Source organism: Periophthalmus magnuspinnatus, chromosome 3 (genome assembly GCF_009829125.3).
Source record: "Periophthalmus magnuspinnatus isolate fPerMag1 chromosome 3, fPerMag1.2.pri, whole genome shotgun sequence".
NCBI lineage: Eukaryota > Metazoa > Chordata > Actinopteri > Gobiiformes > Gobiidae > Periophthalmus > Periophthalmus magnuspinnatus.
The window spans coordinates 31,372,920-31,393,978 of NC_047128.1; the positions used below are offsets into that span (position 1 = coordinate 31,372,920).

The 21,059-nt window shown below is 40.0% G+C and overlaps 1 protein-coding gene across 2 annotated transcripts in view; it reads right to left on the minus strand.

The window, feature by feature from the left end:
- The window catches only part of mafa (MAF bZIP transcription factor a), a 65,135-nt gene extending 50,607 nt beyond the window's left edge, over nt 1-14,528 (minus strand). For both annotated transcript variants that reach the window (XR_008649251.1, XM_033990055.2), the window contains exons 1-2: nt 13,140-14,528; nt 8,097-8,158 (exon numbers count right to left, since the gene is read on the minus strand). Coding sequence is in view for 1 of the 2 variants with exons in the window: in XM_033990055.2 (XP_033845946.1) it covers nt 8,131-8,158; nt 13,140-14,107 (996 nt within the window). In the remaining variant the exon portion in view is untranslated. The remainder of the gene's footprint in view (nt 1-8,096; nt 8,159-13,139) is intronic.
- Nucleotides 14,529-21,059: the final 6,531 nt, after the last annotated feature.

Here is a 21,059-nt window from a genome sequence, read left to right on the forward strand (position 1 = left end):
AGGGGAATGAAAAAAAAATCTATAATTCTTTCATCCTCCCGTGACCAGTTCGCTTGTGAGATAGTAGCCGTGGGAATGGCGATGGTTACACCGCTCCGACCTCCCTCTACTTCGACACACGGGTGGAGATAAACAGGGCCACGAGGATTGCTAACATCTTTCTTAGCAGCAGCCCCCACACACGCGGCAGACATCTCATTAAATGTAATAGTAGGTGAATGTTGCAACAGCAGCGTGCCACTGGGAGAGAGGTCTATTAGGGATACTATCAAGAGACAGTAAAGGAAATGAGAAGAAGTGTGCCGGTCTGCTGTGCTGTGTACTTGTGTTTGGCGTTATGTCTACTTTGAACTCGAGGGAGAGCGCCGCAAGGTTCAGAGTTATTACAGGCCAAGTCGGTGTGTAATTCAATTATTGGCTGAATCTGAATACAGTGTGTCTATATTTTTATGAATCTGTTTAAATGACTCTATTCGGTGATTTCAAGAGAGGCCCTTTTTGGTACGAAGCAAAAAATAAGACATTTTCACGTGTCATTATAGTGATTCTACATAAAGTAAATACATTAGCTGGGTTTGTTAACATGAACAAACAAGTAGGACATGACCACAAAATAGCCAGTTAGCCTCCATCTTTTTCTCCCCGTTGACTGTTTTGACAGGGTCCTTGTTACTCGTCTTCCTCAGCTGTCATGAGCATCACCACAACTATTCTTCCTCACCGAGAAGGAAGGAAAAACTCTCCATCACGTGTACTAATGTGGGCTACCAGGAACGCATTTACTCAGATCCATATGTCTGTTTTATTACGTGACCCGATGTTTTAAGGACACTCCAGGAATTGTTTGGGCTAAGTCTTGATGCACAATTGAATCAATTTAACAGTGCTAATCTATAGGATGTCTTCTTATAGTTTGTCAGCGGTCATTAGAGAAACCTAAGCAGGGATACACAGAGCAAAGTGTGTTGTAGTATTTTCTTTCTGTACGTGTCTTTTTTAAGTTTCTATATGCATCCGCTTCCGATAATGTCACCCTACACTCCTCTTCACTCTTCGCAACCAGAGAATCCACTGTGGCCATAACACTTGCCTTTAATGGCCAGGGAACTATGTCAGAGCAATAGATGGTTATACAAGGCATAGCCTTTGTACACCCATTTATACACGATTTCAAAACAAACAGTAACTTAAAAATACTTATAACACTGTACATTAACTCTGCTATTTATGAGCTTTAATAAAGTTTAAAGCAACACTTCATTCATAGTGAACAAACAGTGTATAAAGAATAATAGTAAATACTTAAAGACTTAGGGTTAGGAGTTAGGGAATGAAATGATCATCTTAACTTTTGGGAAAACTACAGCGTCTCCGTGGACACACATGGGCTGCTGACCCTCCACCAGAAATGTCACATAGTACACCTTTAAGGCGAACTAAGATCTAGTCATTATAAAGAGTATTTTGTGTATCTTTTCTGCTACACCACAGGCCATGTTTATCCCACACACTGTGGTCCAAAGAAAGAACAAAAAAAACCTGAAGAAGGCTTTTTCGTGAAACATAATTTCATAATAATAATAATGATAATAATAATAATAAAAATTCAGGCATCTGAGTGCACTCTGTTTTTTTGTTTTTTTTACCCCCATGTCTGTCCTGGTTTACCACTTTTCTTTCTTTGAAATACTTGAATGCCACTGTAGACTGATGATACTTGTAGATGTTTTGACCAAGCTGTGGCCTTATCAAACACAAGTTAATCTGTCAGATTTCTAGCTGTCGCTCAATACATTTTACTGGAGGAATAAACCTCATCAGAGGCAATGACTGTAATATCAGGGATATACACAAGTGTAATGTTCTCAAGTCATTGTTCAGTGAAACAAAAATATTGCAAATAGGAATTATTAGAGCATTTCTTATATAAGTGACGTCAGTTTGACTTTAGTTTGTCAATGACCATAAGGCGAGCTTCACTAAATGCCTTTGTCAAATGGAATTGACAATTTTGTCTGTTTTTTGTTTACTTTCTTACTAAAACATCTTATAATTCACCATACCATGAGTTTACCATCGCCCTAAACCACATGTCCCCAACTCTCTGGTGTTAGAGACATGCTCTCTTCTATGGTGACACTAGTGTAACCCTGTAATTACAAAATACAAAGAGCATTCTTCTAACTGGTTAACCAAAGCTATGAGAAGGACAATTATTCACCCCCACAGCTCCATTTCCACCCCCTCTGCCTTCTTCCTCACAGAGCAAACCCTACAATGGAATAATTGAACAGTAAGAGCAGACCAGCCTTGTAAACACAATAGTTATGTCTGCGCTCAGAGGAGCATGGAGCAGACAGGCAGGCTCCACTAACTCTGCAGCTACTACTAATATGTGTACTACTTATGTGTACTACTTATGTTGTGCGTCACACCAATACACTGCTTCTCATCGGATTTTCCCAACTCTGACATAATATTATTATTAGCAAGCTGGTCAGATTTAAGTAAGTTCAGAGAAGTTTCCAGAAAAGAAAATGAATGACTTTGGAAAAATATCTTTTTTTTCATTTGCTATGAATATGTATGAAATGCTGCTCTGGACCATATGTGAATGTATTTAGTGACAAGGATGACGTCAAAGCTTCATGTTGGCACATACTTCTTAAGGTGTTTATGTTATAGTACTTTGTCTGATAGTATAAACAGGAATTGAAACTAGATATTCATTCGAACAAGTATTGATACAGGAAAAAACACATACACCGGGCAAAATGTAACCTTTCCTGTAAAGGTGGTTAGATATATCAGATTATCACTATATGATCAAATGTACCAAGCCTTTTGCAAAGCATCAAAATCATATTTAAACTTTTAGTATCATGACAGCACTAGTACAGAAACAATTGAGCAGTGTTTGGTGCAGACTTGGGCTCCTGTCCGAGTCCCGACTGACATGGAAAACTGATTTGTCAAAAGCGTAACACAAAAAGAACATTGAACTTTCTTTTCCCTGAGATGAAACACTTTGTTCAGGCCTTTGCCGATGGAGCTTCACTGCTTTACCTTCTCTCTTTGATCATTACATACACGACTATGTTTTAAATGTGTGTATGGTTATTATGTATTGAGTAATATACAACATGACACTCGGCATAAGCAGTAGTATGCAAGTTTTAAGCGCTCTTTGATCAAATTTAAATATTCCCCTTACCTCCGTGCAGGTGGGTGTCATAGAATATACTGTGTAAATGTGTCTATTTCCTGTTTCTGTTATTATAGAATGAAGTATGAAGTAATCTGCACTTTAGACTGTTAAACTGCAGCTTTTTCTGTTTGATTTCTACAACATGTAATCTACTGCTCTTCATATGATGTTCAGAAGGAAAGGCAAATGAAAGAAAAGGGCACCAGTGGTTTCAACTCAACACATGTGGCTAAATCTTGCTTTTATTTTCTGGGTTTTAACACCGAAACTAAACGGTTTCTGACTAAACGCAGTGAGAGGCGCTGTGTGGCAGGATGAAGTGTGTTCATTTCCTTATTTATTGACTCACTTGCTTTTCTCTGAGTGTTTGAAATTAATAACAGCCAGCAGAAATCAGACAGAGGCATGAAAATCAGCACTTTCCCTGCAGTGAAGCCATTCATCAAGCTAACGAGGGGGAGAATAGGCGAGCAGAGGCAGAGAAGGAGTGTACAGGGGGAAGGAGAAGATGGGACGTCCAGAGAAGGAGCAGAGGGAGCAGGTGCAGTGTATACGGGCTATAGGGAGCGGAGGTTGTGTAGGGGTGTGTGCTGTGCGTGTGTGTGGGGGAATGTCAATAGTGACGTTTGGTGACATTGTCTAAAATGCAGCTAATTAGTGTTTATCTTTGTGTGTACGGGACGGTTACGCTGTGAAATTGTTGGAATAAAACCACATTAAGGAGTCTATAGGAGTGGTTTGCATTCCTGCCTTAATAAGGACGTTTTTAGTAATGATCACTATACAAATGTGCTTTTGCATAGTATTTGTAGTACTTTTGCAGACTGGCTGGATGATAATGGCCATTCCACTAACTTAACATCAATGAATCTGTCCACTTTGCACGAACCTGGAGGAAGTACATGCTGTTTGAAATGGTCATCTAAAACAAAGAACTGCATTTACATTGATCCCTGTTTACATCCACTGCGTGCTATGCCTTTATATTATGTATATTTTTATAGGTCCTGTCCCCTGCCTCCTGGCCCTGACCATGTCTTCATCAGACTTGCCTCGTGACACTTGACTGGAGATTGGACAACAGTATCTCACCAGAGCGCGGCTGACTAAGCACTTACCGCTGAGCCTCTGCTCTTAGCGAAAGAGGGCACCATGCTGAGAGTCCTGCCATAGGAAAATAATTAGCAAAGTGGAGCTCTGCCCAAAGACTAAACGTGATATTACTTCACAAATTCACCCTGGAATCTCACATTATTTTCCCCCTAATTCAGCCACTTTAAAGTTTTGTTCTTTGGAATATTGACATTATTTCCCTGTTATATTATTTTCTGCAGAATATTCTTCTGACTCATCCGTTTCTGTTTACTGGGCCTTGGCATGTGATCAAATATTTCACTGTCTTGTGAATGGCTTCACTATGTACTTTACATGAATTGTGATGAAACAATTCATTCTCTTTTTTATACAAAACTTTGTTTTAAAGTTATGATGTTTTCCATAAAATATACACATAATAATGCCGTAAAAGTCATGAAATTCTGTTTGGCATTTGAAAAATATGGAAGTATTTAATATTTATCTATAACCTTGTCTGTTTTCATCTCTACTGTCTGCGGTCGTGTGTGAGCAGTGAATCCACTGGGTTTTCACAATCGCACCTCTCAGTATTATCTGTACTACTGCATTTTTTTCATGTCTGATGCCCCGTTAATTAAAATAAGTTAGGAGGTGAGTTATTTTCTTACAGAATAGTTAGTGGGCAGAGTAAGCATGCTTTATTCATTTAGGTATGAGGCTGATGGTTACGAGAGCCGTCTCGTTCGCTGTACATACATGCCTATATATATTTTTAACTTTAAAGTTAGCCCATGGTGTCTTCGGTCCCCTGGGCTAAATATAGTGTTCTCCTCAGAGCAGTCTCTAGTTTCTTAGTCCTTTCTGAGAGGCAGATGGAGCACACACGGAGCCCGGAGCAGGGTGAGAGGGAGGGGCCTAACACGCACCTCTGAATAAATCATCCTTTGACTTTTGACCTATATGGAGTGTGGGGTTGTTTTTATACCCATGCTCTGCTTCTCAGTGGCCTCTTCACCTCTCCCTTGTCCCATCCATTTCCCCTCCACACGACAGGTCAGTGGATCCGTTCCATCTGCCCCCTTAGACTGCCACCAACATCATGGCACCGCAAAAATAGAACGCAGTGGGCAGAGAGCATCCGAGTCTGTCAAAATGGAATCAAATAAAGCCAAAGACTCTCTAAACAACAGCACTTACAGCTGTGATGAGATAACATAAGTGACGCTGCTTCAGCATATATTTACTGAACCTATGCTTTTCGCCCCCGCTGCCCTTCCTGCCTCTCAATGAGTGATCTGCAGTCAGTCAAGACCTGGAGGAACAGTTTTCTTTCTTTTTTTTTCCTTTTTACTAATAGTTACACTTTCACATTTTCAAACAAAGTGCTTAAAAAAATGGTAACCTGTAATTCCTAAGTGACTTCACCACACGCCAGATAAAAGTGTCACGCTGTAGTTGAAATTCACACATTTGTTTTTCCAGAATTATATACGGTTTGAATTACATTTGCACTTTCTCTTCACAAGTCCAAAATTGACTCTTGACATCTGTTCATCCCTCTGAGCAAAAATAAAACACTGCACTGTGCATCATACACATTTATAAACATCCTCCTGGCTCTATATTTACTCTCGATTTCTCAGGGCCTTATTCCCACACCTGGCACTTCATCTTTGTCAGCACATTTGGAGTCCTTCAACTCCCTGCTGAGCTCTGAACTGCACCGTTGTTGTGGGACAGACCCTGAGGTGCACCTGACATCTTAACACCCACTACTCACCGAACTCACACTTAAACTAGAGCTTAAACCGCACAGATTAATGCTGCATCAAAACCATTTTTATCCAGCTGTTACGACCAAAACGATATCGATAAAGATGTAAATGTGTAAATACACTCTATTAACACTCGTAAACGCACACACATACACAAACACACACACACTACGAAGTCAAATCGGGTCAATATTTCAATTTAAACTGCACAAAATATAAGTGTAATAAATATAGCAGAAAAAAGGACATTATATCTTCTTTAAGAGTTTGCTTGGGACAATTTGTATTCTTGTGTTAATATAAAAATTCCAAATAACTATTACAGCTCTTAAATCCTCATCCAGAATATGTTTTATACACAATTTGATTAAGTTTAGGTCACAGAGCCAGAGCCATGGAGGTGTGGAGACAGCCCAGGCCTAGTCCGGACACTCTTTCCCCAGGCAAGGACGCTGGGACCTGGCTCTCGTTCTCCATCACTCAGCCTGTCTTCCTGGAGCTACGTGGCCAGACTGCTCATTGGCCTCACCTGCCCCTCCCCCCCTCCCTTCATATTCATGGATTTGCATAAAACAAAGACGGCACTCTCGCTGTTGCAAAAAAAAAAAAAAAAAAACTGACGCCATATAACCCGCGGTTCTATGGTACCACTCACGCCAGCTTGTCAGTGCGCAACATCAACGCAGCCGTAGAGCGAAAGGAAATTTACGACACCGAGACAGACCCCCCTCATGGTTTTCCACTTTGGTTGGTGTGTTCTTGGTGGTTGTTTATATTCCAGAGCCCTGAGCAGTGAGGAGAGGGCATCTAATTCACGGTGACGACACGAGAGGGGAATCAAAGCACTTAAAACACTTCATCTAAAGAAGATTTGTCCTTGTCATCCCTGAGGCCTCTTGTCCTGCGCCCCTCCTCAAGTTAAGTGTACCTGGAGCACAGCCAGATACTGATCCTATATGCGCCACTTAGACACAATCAGGTAAATAACACTGGATACAAACGCGCCCATGCAGACAAGAAGCACCGCCTGACAGATGTGGGAAACTAGCAACGTTATAGCATTACAACTGTGATTAAAGCAACGGAGCTTCTGGGGTTTATTCACTTCGTTCTGGTGGTCCATTGAATTACACCTGAGAAGCAACGTTATCTTAACAAGCTAAACAACACGTGACCGCGCTACATCCACAGGAACACCAAAGAAATGTAAGAAACGAATCTATTACGTGCATCACACACACTGTTTTGCTTCAGTCTGGCTTTTTAATACACTGTTAAAGGAAAATGCACTGGACTAAACTCAGAAAAAACGCGTATGTCGTGTAAAATATGTAACATTTCGGTGTCATTTCATGGACAAATCCTAGATAAACAAATATAGATTTTCTGTAAATAAGCTGGAAACACTGAGCGGAAAAGAAATAAGAGAAAATAGCACATAAACCCACAAGCTGTGTCACACTTTATGACTTCATTATGGACACTTAAGCGACATTCGCTGTGGTGCCAGGTGACTTCTGCCTTTTCTTGGACCTTTAATAGAGCCTTTAAATGTTTGTGGACAAAGACATTGGAGGCAACTGGAGGAAAAAGTGAAGTGGGACATAATGTGTTTTACTGGAGAAAATATGAAAAGGCTGATCTTGATTTTAGGTTTTACTGTACTATTTTTATTTTTATTTTTTTTCAGTTTATCTACAGAAAAAAATATACTTTTTATGAGGCTAGTAAAAAGTGTTTATTTATTTATTTATTTATTTATTTTTTAATTAAGAAAAAAAAAGCAAACAAACTGAATTTTTAACACTATAAATTTTACTCATTTTATTGTAAAGACTTTAGATCTGATGGACAATTAGATCTGATATAAGTTAAATGTGTTCAAATGTGTTATGGTCTACTTCACCTTACCTCCAATCTTCTCCAATACACAACTCGAAACAAACTGATGACAAAGCATTTCAAAGTGTGCGTGAACAGATGTGACACGCACACGTACGTTCTGTACTATGACGATAACAAAACGTGGTGTTTACCTCAGAATCCAGTGTGCAGACGAGGTGACTCGGATCACAGGTGCAGGAATTTTCTTGATGACCTAAAGAAGCAGGAGCAGATGAGACATAAAACACTAATAATAACAACACTCAGACTGGTTTTCACTACAAACTGACCCACCTGATTCAACAAAGAACACATGCACTTATTATGACCTGGTGATTCCCCACTAGATGTCACTAAATCATACGTGAAACCTAAAAATACCAAGTTAAAAAGTAAATTAAGTTATAAATGAGAGTTTTGTGAAGCGCTATAGTTTTGTCTGTGTCTTTTCCTGCAGTTTGCGTTTTAATGCAGTGGCGGGTGTGAGAGATGCGTCTGAATTAGTAAGTCACAGTCTCATGGTTTGGTTCTATTTACAGAGCTATAAAATTACCTCTGCAGGCCCATACCAGCTCATTATCAACAACACCTGCAGCCGCCTTTCAAGGACAATTCTCTTATCAGCTACTGCGTTCACTCGTGCACTTCATACGTGCAACACCAAAAAACAACTGAAATTTACTTTTGAATTATTAAAAAATAAAGAAAAAGGGGTTTATTTATGTGTAACTAAAATAAAAGAGGAAAGAAGAAAGACTGTGTCGGTTTAAATCTCATAAAACTCCATTCATAACATTCAGAAAACGTGTGAAATTCTTGAAAATCCTCACATTCTTTTATTGCATTTATATTTTCTGTCTTTTCAGGAGTAGAACTATCACAAAACCACCTCACCACCGCGCGGTTGAATTGATTTTCCTGTTCTGGTTAATCTTTCACATTATGGTGCCAATTTTAACATCAAGACTCAAAACTGAAACATTTCACTGTTTTGTATTTAAATATAGTTATGTTTTGTGAGCATATATCCCCCTGATCTACTTCTGAGTGCAGTGGGTGTGAGAATAGCAGCCAGAAGTGCCATGACGCCAACACTCTCAGAACATTTTTCCTCTGTTGACCCGATACACTTACTGGTAATTACTGTATGCGGCTGAAAATGTCATAAATGTGCAGAATGAATTTCACAAGCGGCAATATTTGCACACAAAAGAAGAACAAGATCTCGCAATATTTATATTTATGCGTGCAGGTGAAAATTTCAAATGTTGTGCAAGTTATGCGTAGGCTGTCTACAGGAAAACGTTCCTTTCTTACCTGATAAATTGTGAGTTTCAGAGCAGATGTGCAGCTACCAGTTTAACTTTACACTTAGTTTTAACTTTATTTTTTAAACCGAAATGAACAAAAACACGAGTTCAAAGTTCAAAATGTGGTTAGCTCAACCCAGACTTAAAGCACTATCATAAATTTATCTCACGAGCCAATCACATTAACATCACATATGCGGGCTTTTAATTTAAGAGGCTGTGATGCACTCTCTAACTAACTATTCCTTCCCCTGATCTCTTAAGTATAACGCTTGAGTGAACACCGAGCTGCATTTGTTGCTGTCAAGTGCCCAGTGTCAGCATTCCATCCCGATTCATCATCACACGATCAATAGCTTTATCACTTATATAATGTATGCTCTGTGCTGATCCCACACAAATAAAGGGAAGGCGTCTTGGCAAATCAAATACAGCTTCATGCAAAAATGTCATTACAATTTAAAGTTGGGATCATGGGAGAAGATAGACGTCGAAAATCCATCGGGAGAGTGAGTGTGAGAGCCAAAATGAGCAGCTTTTTGGGTGATTTTTGTCTTTTCTTTAACACTGCAACACAAAAGTAATCAGCAGAGATGGTTAAACTGGTCAAAACTAAACTGAATGTTAAACAATGTTGTGTAAAGTTACGGCAAAACCAAAAAGGAAACATCATCTTTACACACACACAAGTAAAAAAAAAGTGTCTAAACTTGTGCTCGTCTAAAACAACTGGCAAATCCTGAGAGTTTAAGACACACACGTACACACTTCGTCTAATGTTTTTGACAGTGTGCAGCTTTTGGAAGTGTACACGTGTGCAAACAAAAGCTATAACTGTCCTCGTGAATGGGACTAAAGAATAACTCATGACCTCATAAAAATCCAAACTGCTTTTTTTTCCTGTCATCGATTGTGCATTTCTTTATTTCTCTTGACTTGTTTACCTAAATCAGGCTACAGAGAAGTTTAAAGATGTAATAAAAACACACGTCTCATACAGAAACCTTTGAATTCTCCCCAGGACAAAATGGATTCCGTTAAAGCCAAAAACACAGCGGTGCTAATGGTGGGCTCAAATAGATGTAATTAAATAAATTGAGGCAGAAGGGGAGCGTCTTGGCTGTAAATTGCCTGGACGGTGCATGCTTAGACCCGGCTCTGGCACAGCTGCATGGGACTGCACTCACGATTTATCATCTCTACATCGCAGGAGCACCGGGCCACACCACTATTAATCATCTACAAAATCATTTAATTCAGCTAGAGCCCCACCATTGTCTGAGCCGCTCACATCAGCGCTCACTCTGCAAGATCACACACCTCCAGGCATCCCAGATAAGAAGGCTAGACTACTCCTGCATCTGTACTGTCAATGTTGTATAGCTTTAAAACATATAACCGTTAGCCCGAATGTCTCACTTTTTTCTTATCAGATTGTCGCCATCCTGTGTGTCCTCCGCTCACACACACTACACGAGCAGCCTCAACCCTCACACTGGAAAATCTAACTTGTAAGTGTCCTCTAAAGCTCTTGTAATTCTTCTTTTCTTCCTGTTTCATTAAGAAAGCCACAAATGCATTTCTTGACCCAAAATGTACAGCTTAGAGTGAAGTTCTGTTAAGTTTCCAACAGCCAAACAGTTTTTTTTTGAGCAGTGTTTGTTTCACTGCTGACCAGAATGTGAAACATTTATGCACAGGATTATAAACACTGGTGACATAAAGATGATAAAAAGTATGACATAAACACACGAGAGAGCAGCTAAAAGTCTAAATATCAAACACATATCTAATGTGTAAATTGCAAAAGGACTTCACCTTTTCTGAAAATAATAATAAAAATTTTCCATAGTGTAATATTTCAAATGATGTAAAACGTGAGCTTGTCCTCATGTGCACGTGAGTGTGTGAAGACTCCAGGACTCCAAATGTATTCAAACATTTGAAATATGCACACACAGAGTATGAGATGAGTCCAATCATTGGGATTGTAAGAATAAAACTCAAACGTGGTGAATCATTATCTGTGATCATTGTGATTTGATCCATCAAACCTCTGAGCTCAAACCTCTGTCTCCTGCAGAGTCCTGCTCCTCACTGCACATGATGTAACTCACATTTTCACATTAAAATTTAGGGACGTCTCTCTGGGGATTTTATTTTGTAAAGATGAAATTTGAGGTAGTATAAATGAAAAAACTAAAAATGTTTATGAGCAGACATGTCCGAGTGCCCCTGCAAGTGTCGTTTTGTGTCGTTTTGTGTCTTTTTGTGTCGTTTTGTGTCTTTTTGACGTCAATGATCAATACGTCAAAAAAAAAGGTGGAAACTTATTGAAGACATTACATACATTTATTGCATATCATTTAATTGTATGAAATGAAAAACGAGCACATATAAACATCACATATGGTTAGTGAATGAAATCATTTTGCACAGCAAAATATAGAATATATATTATATAAGATGACGATTCATTATCATATTTTCAATATTTTAAGGAGGATAGTAGTTCCTCATTTTGTACATGCAGGGTTTCAATCCCCGAAGAGCCAAACAATGTCCAGACATTATTTAAATAGATAATTATTGCTTTGCAAATATCAACTTTGCTCAGGACAGCTTTTCTTTAAATTCAATAACATAAAAGTATGAAAGTGTCACGCGTCATGCGCAACACAATGGCAAACATCATCTAAAGTGTTTCCTCGGGATTCCAGGCGCCTTTAGTGCATTTCAGCTCATTTGAATCAGAATACACATGTCCAAAAGCATGGCATTTTACCCAGGCCGCATATACGAAATTTAGTTTTTCTTAAAACTATTTTGTTTTCGATACAAGATGAGACGCGCTCACACGTGTGTCTCTGCAGCTCATGCAGCAAAGCGCTGTGTTTGCACTAACACTACACTCTTTGGATTCACTGGAACCTCGCCAATTTTCTTCTAAACTAATATAAAAATACATTTTCTGTTTTTCTGATCATTTGAGCGCAGGCTTCAATCTGTTTACAGGTTTATAACTTAAATTATAATTCAAAATATTCAGAAGTCCAATGAACACGGATGTGTATGAATGACAAAGGCTGTCAGGGGTTTGTGTGTCTTTCGGTGCAGTCTTTTACACACGCACGGGGCGCGCACAGGGCGCCCTTTGCACCCCGGGAGCCGAGGCTCGCACTTCAACACAGCAGAAATGCCCCGAGTTCACTGCATGGGTGAGGGAAGTCCTGTCACTTTTTTGACAATGCCCCAAAAAAGTGAAGCGCCATAAATGAAGAATGAATATCATGCTGGAGTCATCCGACAAAAGGACATCTTCAAGCACAAAAGAACCATACATGTCCAGCATGCATGGCACAGTCCGCACTGTCACAGTCACTTCAGTCTTTTGCGGCGCAACACAAAAAAACAAGCAAACATATGAGATGGGGTGACGGCAGGTCCTCCACAGATTGTCAGACAAAAAGGAAAGAAAAGGTTTATTTTAAAACTTATCTTGATGGATGCTGCTGCACAGACTGAACTCAAAGGGAAATGATGAGAGTTGATGAACTTGACAGAGTGTCCTGTGTACTGTGCACACTGGCACACTGCGCGACAAAGTTGGATCAACTTTCAAAAATACAGTTGAGTAAAATATTGTAAGTGCATGAACTGCCACGCGTCTGGACAGTTCACTTAAAATGTGATAAAGGACGAAAGTGTCAAATAAGTCACAAATAAAAAGATGTGCCTAAATCAGCCGCGTGTGTATAAAACAAAAGTCAGAAAGTTGTCGAATAAGTTCTTGGTCTAGTGGGCATATGAGCCAAATCAAAAATAAGTCTTAAGAAAACTTTTAGCGGCCTCTCTAACTTATTCTTTGCGGAGAGGGGGACTCACATGAAAAACTCCGGGGACGAGGGATTGTTGTCACTGCTCGAGCCGTTTTCTCGGAAGCCGGTGCTGATGAGCTTTTCGTACTTCTCCTTATACGCGTCCCTCTCCCGGACCAGCCTGGAGATCTCTTGTTTGAGGTGCTCCACTTGCTGCAGGAGCTGGGTCTTCTCTCCCTCCAGGACGTGCCGCTGCTGCACGCGCTTGAAGCGGCAGGACTGCGCGTAGCCTCTATTTTTGAGGGTTCTTCTCTTCTGTTTCAGTCTAATCACTTCTTCTTTGGCGACCCCTCGTAGTTGCCGGTTGAGCTCGCGCACGGACATGGTGACAAGCTGCTCATCGGAGAAGCGCTCATCGATGCGCATGTGCGTGTGCCCCGGAGCCGAGGCGCTGCTGGACTGTACGCCGGGCTGCTGGTGGTGCGCACCGGCGTGGTGGTGGTGATGATGATGGTGATGTTGTGCACCGTTTTGTGCAGCCGCCGCGGCGATCACTGCAGAGACCACGGCCGCGGCAGAGCCCATCTCCTCACCGGCCATGGCGCCCCCTGCACCGGCCGCTCCGGGGAACTGCTGGCCCCTGGCATAGCCATCGAAAGACTGGAGTTGGTGACTGCTGTTGATGAGAGCCTCAACTGCGTCCTCGGGGCTGAAGCCCAGTGCCTCTGGGTTTAGCTGCTGTTGATAACCGGACATCCAGTAGAAGTCCTCTATGTGCGTCTTCTGCTCGCTCCCTGAGCCCGGACTGGGCGCAGAGAAGCTTGGAGAGGGGGGCACCGAACTGCAAGGCGTGCTCATCGGGGTGGAAGACAATGATCCCCCGGCGATAAGGCGACTGCACTGGCTGATGTTGCGATCGGGCTCCACCGGCTCCTTTTTCACTTCAAACTTCATCAGATCGAAGTCATTAACATATTCCATGGCCAAGGGACTGGTGGGCAGGTCGGAGTTGCTCATTGCCAGTTCTGATGCCATCCTCTTGCTGCTGACAGTCCTCCAAGCGGGCTGAAGAGCAGCTGTCAAACTGGTCTGGTTGGGAACGACGTGAGCCAGTTTGGCTTTTTAAGTCTTATATCTTTTTAAAAAGAAAAGCGAGCTGTTCTGCGTTCCCCTGCGCAACCACCAAGAGTTTGTCTTTGCAGTCTAGTGCACAGACACAGCGGTGCCGCGCGCGCGAGCAGCGGAGTCCTTTTTCAGCATGTGAAAGTCGGAGGTTTTGGATTTCAAACATGTAACACTTGACGTCTCTTCATGGGTGCGTGGCGCGCGCGGAGATGGGGCGAAACAAGCCGAAAGTAAAGGCAGTGAGAGCCGTACTATGAGCTGCTCTGTACTGGGGCGATTTTTTCGAGGGATCACACAGCAGATGAGTTTAAGAGCATTGTAGCTGCCCTGACGTCAGGATGGAAGTGGGAAATTGACTCGGACGAAGAGCCAATAGGGTCGCAGGCTGTGAGCTAATTACCATATTATAGTGTAGAGAAGGCAAACTTTTCTCAACTCTCAGAGGCTGTCAGCTGACTGTCAGCTGAGACACGCTACACTTTTCACTGCGCTTTCCTTCATTCTCCATGTTCATTTCTACAAGCATGTCTGCACTTTGTGCATGTGGGACTCAGAGCTGGTGCCTTTCTGCACGTGAAGAAACAGAAACTAATCATCTGCAGAAAAGAGGTTTTCTCATCTATTTCTTTAGTAACCTGGATTTTTACAGATACAGTCACGTCTTAATTAATATAAAAATGGAAATTTAGGATCAGGGAGTAGAGAACTTTTTCATTGTAGGATATTCAGTCACTTTTTTTCAAAGTCAGTCGTCTTTTTTTTCCTTTTTTAATTTTTAATTTTTTTTTTTTTTTTTACAAAAATTTTATTTATTATTTATTATTCAGACAAATGCAAACACGTAATCTACAACTTTTACTCCAAACACATGCTTATATAAATGCCTATAAAATACAAATATTTCATCTCCTTCTGCTGCTTTTGATTATTGCTCTTTGATTGATATTAATTCAAATGGATTCAATATTAAACACATAATCAACACATGATGTGCAGCCTCTTGTGCAGCAGCGTCGTGTCAAATACGCGCAGCACAGTGAAACTCAATAGTGACACCTTTTGGACAAAGACTGAAAAGCAGCCCCTGCTCCAACCTACTGTTCAGTGTTTAGTCTGTATTTAAACAAAGACTCGAGCTTCGTTTTTACAACTATCCTTAAAAAGTCTGCAGCAGTGTTTAAGTTAATGAGGTATCATTCAGTGTAGAAAATATCCCACACTAAGGTCAAGTGAACCCAGTGTTCCATCCAAAACGATATGATGTCAAAGTGCCATAAAGTCTTATTATCTGAGCAGGGCCATATAAACCATTGCAGTACATTGCACTTTAACCCAGTTCAGAGGTCTGTACTTTCATTGACTCAGGGCAACAGTCATTTCTGCAGAAATGCTTGTTTTTAAAGGTAAATATGTTGTTGTTTTTGTGCAGAAAATACACCTAAAATAAAACTATTTGACACACGTAAGAACATGTCTTAAAGCTTAGATGAAATGTGATGAACTTAAACACAACATCATTTTACAACATTTGAGACTAAGGGGAACATTTGTAATACAATAATACTTCATAAAAAGAACACTGTATTCTTAAAGTCCTGGTCAGGAGTACACAACTCAGTACTCTACCCCTACTGCACTATGAAGTACTATTCTTTCCCTCACTATAATGTTATTGTGACTTTTACTATTACTGTTCCTGCTATTACTAAAGTCACAAGTGCACTTTCAATTGAATGTATTTGTTTACTTATGTTTACTTGAATAAAAGTGATATTACTGGTCTAGATTTAGTTAAGGACCAGTAACATCAGACCACTGTCCAGAGGGCTTCTTGTTGACATGGTGCTGACAAATAACTGTTACTTTCCAGTGACAAGATCCTATAATCATATGTCTGCTGTTGGGATGATCTCATCTTTGCAGTGGTGTATTTTTAGGACATTTAATGATAGGTCAGTGCGGCTGTGTCTGTCTCTTAGACGCACTGGAAGAATATCAATTCAAAAATGTCGTATCCAGATGTAAAGAGGCATTTATGTATGTCTGAGTCTGCTGATGATCTAGTGCACAGAGCTGCTGGAGGTTTTGTGAAATATTGATAACATCGTGCGTGTTGTTTTGAAGATGTGAAAGATGATCAGGTCTTGTTTCTATTGTTTATCATAAAGATGGTGCATAAATGAAAGAGTAAGTAAATGTGTCTTGAAATGTCTTTTTTCCAGCCAACTACTAAATCCACGTCTGGCCAGATATCTGTCATGCCCAAACTTTCTAGTTCCAGATTCTTCAGTCAAGATTCAACCTGCTTCAGTATTTAAGTATTTCAGTCCTGTGTTTGGGCTTACCTGTCCATGAGCAAAGCACAGTGTGTGCCGTTCCCTGGGGTCCAGCTACAGCAGAGAGAGACTAATACACAAACAATGCCAGAGCTCATTAGTCATGTGTGGACCTAATTTAGCTGCTTTTGTGCCTCTGAAGTTATTGATGGTGAGCAGAGCTGAGAGATGCGCATGTGGAGAGGACAGTGTGCACAGAAGACAAGTTATCACACCACATGATGCTGGGGCTGTGAGGTGGTCTGCACTGACAAATATGAGCAGCACAGAACAATGGCTTTATGTCACATATGGATTTCAGAACACTGTCAGTAGATGACGCACACACACTGGAGGTATCACCCTAAACATGCACATTTTCACAAACTGGTTTGGGTCCAAGAAGTCAAGCGAAGTCGTGAGGGCAAAGGTCAAAGGTCACACAGTTGTTTGTGTTGCATCTGTTAGATTATGAGTGCACAATGGTGGGAGGGTGCGTAAGGGTCACTTGTGACCAGACAGTGTGTGATAAGACTATAGTGTGTGATAACACTATGTAATCACACTACTTCTATTACAGGGCTGTATTCTACCTCTATGTCTCAGTATATGTCACAGTAATGTTTTACAGAAAATATGCAACAAAATAGTGACAAAACATCTACTGTACTGGAGAACAAACGTCTTGAACAAATGTGTCATAGCAATTGTCACCCTTGGAACAGAATGTGGCCCAGCCTTGTCATTAGTTTAATCCTGAAGGAGGGAGAGGCTCCTGGGGATGGGGCCGAGGGCACAGGAGATGAAACAGGGTCACACGGAGAGCAAACCTTGGTTTGGGATGTCCTCTTTGACACAGAGAAATATTTGGTAATCAATTGTGAGCGTCTATGTTAGGGTCATTCTGTGGCTTGGCAGCAGGATCATCTGTATTAATAGAGAATAGGACAGAGCGAGGCCACACACGTTGGCTCACTGGTGTATTAGTCGCTCTCATTTGACTTTTAATAATGACACTAATTAATCCTACGGCCTCTAATTTGTAAATGAATTGAGGAGGACTGGTCAATATTGCTATAAGTGTTGGCAGGATGGCTTGCATATTAGCCATAATTACATTCACATGAGCATAATGTATTGGTTTACTGTCACTTGTAAGGTTAATATGGAGTGTGGAGCCACAGTTTAGATATATTATGAGGACATCCTCAATGAACCTACACAATGCTGTTTATTCCTCGCAGCGTGACTGCATTCATTAGAATAAAAGTACAAATACCCGCGGTACAGTTTTTTTCCACTTCCATGTCACTTTATAAAGTTATTCAGTAAATGTTTGAAGAGTGATTGTATTTTTTATGTTTTGCAGAAACTCCTAATATGAACTCTGTTAATATGAAATCTTGATTCAACTTGAGGTTTGTGCTTTTCAATATTACATAAGACAAAACACAAAACATAAAAAATAAAGTTATTTATGTCTTAGCACTGAATATTTATGTGTCAAGTCTTACACACAATGAGTCACTGAAGTTCAGTCAGTCAATGTAGTGCCCCCCACAAACAATAAGGCCATTTCTGCACGTTCAAACTCTACTGTACATGTGCACGGGACGCGCATGCTCCAAGCCTAATGAGAGATTTTCTGACCTTTCTTCATATACCCCTGGAGAATATTGATGAATCCCCTTTTAAAAATAACTCTTGCCTTGTAGGGTCATTAAGTGATTTACAGTTATTTCACCAACACATAATTATTACATATATTATGTTTGTGCGTTGTAGTTCGGAGGTGGACCTTTTAACACACAACACACAGGAACTTTAAAGTACTCGCACACGCAAATCTGAAGCACAAAGAATCACTCGACTGATATTAGGAAGGAGTTAAAGACGAGTGTTGACGACTGTCATCTGCTTATCTGAGATGTTATCACTTCATCTCCAATGTTCCACAGTACTGCATTAAACTAAACAGTGTCGTTAGAGCTAAAATGTTTTATGAAACTAGCTTTCTTACCAGGAGGTGACTTGCCTCTCCACATATCTGGCCTGTAATGTCCTAATGGTGTCTATATATAAAGATAAGTTTAAAGTTTAATGCAGTATGGTGGAACCTTTCAGGCAAAGCAATATGAACTCCATGGAAACAAGCAGGTGGCGTACGCTACCAGAAAAGTTAAATGATACACCATTAAAACTAACTTTTGTCCTGTTTCTCTGTATAAAGACTGGTTTACATTAACTTGTGCTGCAGTTCCTTTGTGCACATAAATCTTTATCGTGATAATATTCCTCTTTCGTTGGCTAAATGTCATTCCAGTGTGACGGCGTGTCGGCTTTCCCAGTGGATGGAGCACTTAATGTTCATTTGAGCTCTCGACAGTAAAAAGCCGAGTGAAGCCAAAACGAGATGATTTAACTGAACTCATTTGAGGAACATTTAATTACCACAGGAGCGTAATTGAATGTTGCTCTAAAGTGCTGAGTGATTCCTAATGAAATGAGAGGGATGAGAAAGCCCTGATGGCTCACAGTCTGAGGCTCTGGCTCTGATCAGGTCTGGGCCTGAGCATCCATCACAGTCACATTATGGATCAGTTACACTTGAGACGGATGTGGCAAAGATTAGATAATATTAGTGTCACGTTTGATCATTTTAGTGGGCAAATCACAATTAGACAAATCACATTCAGTAAGAGAATGTGCGGCTGCAGAGTCTTTTATAAACTGAAAACAACAAAACAATATGGGTGTTTTGATGTTTTTTGTGTAGATGTTTTACGGTGTAGATGTTTTAAGGTGTAGATGTTTTAAGGTGTAGATGTTTTAAGGTGTAGATGTTTTAAGGTGTAGATGCTTTAAGGTGTAGATGTTTTAAGGTGTAGATGCTTTAAGGTGTAGATGCTTTAAGGTGTAGATGCTTTAAGGTGTAGATGTTTTAAGGTGTAGATGTTTTAAGGTGTAGATGCTTTAAGGTGTAGATGTTTTAAGGTGTAGATGTTTTAAGGTGTAGATGCTTTAAGGTGTAGATGCTTTAAGGTGTAGATGCTTTAAGGTGTAGATGTTTTAAGGTGTAGATGTTTTAAGGTGTAGATGCTTTAAGGTGTAGATGCTTTAAGGTGTAGATGTTTTAAGGTGTAGATGTTTTAAGGTGTAGATGCTTTAAGGTGTAGATGCTTTAAGGTGTAGATGCTTTAAGGTGTAGATGCTTTAAGGTGTAGATGCTTTAAGGTGTAGATGTTTTAAGGTGTAGATGTTTTAAGGTGTAGATGTTTTAAGGTGTAGATGCTTTAAGGTGTAGATGCTTTAAGGTGTAGATGTTTTAAGGTGTAGATGTTTTAAGGTGTAGATGCTTTAAGGTGTAGATGCTTTAAGGTGTAGATGTTTTAAGGTGTAGATGCTTTAAGGTGTAGATGCTTTAAGGTGTAGATGCTTTAAGGTGTAGATGTTTTAAGGTGTAGATGTTTTAAGGTGTAGATGTTTTAAGGTGTAGATGCTTTAAGGTGTAGATGCTTTAAGGTGTAGATGTTTTAAGGTGTAGATGCTTTAAGGTGTAGATGTTTTAAGGTGTAGATGTTTTAAGGTGTAGATGCTTTAAGGTGTAGATGCTTTAAGGTGTAGATGCTTTAAGGTGTAGATGTTTTAAGGTGTAGAGCTCATGCAGATCTGACTCAGTGTTTATCATGAGACACTGCAGGTGCAAAGTTTTAGTCTGAAATGTATTCTGTACTTACATAAATGTAAATGTTTCATCAGGTCATGATGGCGACTTTTTGGCACTTTCTACTGTTATTGAGTTGTTCCCTCATGAAAAACATACATGAAGTGATTTTATATGTCGTCCATGTTTGAGTAATCTACTCTGTAAAGGATTACTGTCACTGCAGTATCACGCTGTCAGTTACAAGTTGCACTGTGATTGGCAAAGGATTCTGGGAAATAATTAGTTGATACAGTAAACTACTGTAATATTATAGTAAGATACATGGTACTGTAAACATTACAGTAAGGCTATTGTAAATAGTAACAGTACTGTAAAATTTACAGTAATGCTACTATAAATATTACAGTAAGATAGTACACTACTGAAAAAATACAGTGAGGTAACTAAAAATTGCAATAAGGTTACTGTAAATATTACAGTAATGTCACTGTAAATATTAGAGTAAGATAGTACACAACTGTAAAACTGACATGGCAAAAAAAAAAAACTGAATCACAGGAGATGAACAGTAGGATCCTGTAAATATTACAGCCGTGGGTTGGGCAAAAAAACTTGACCAATCACAGCAGAGCTTAAAAAAGTGATGGAAGAGAGAAGGAGAGACACTGTTACTCTTCATAGAAGAGAATGAGTAGGTAAAATTACATTTTTATTTCTATTTACAACATATTACGTGAAACAGAACAGTTTTTTGCTCAGCAGAGTTACATAGTGAAAAGTACGGTTCAGCTCTGTCAAAATGCTCACTTGACCTAAATGTCTAGACCTCACTGTACAAATGCACCTTCAAACATCTGGATTTAGACTGAATTCTAACAGT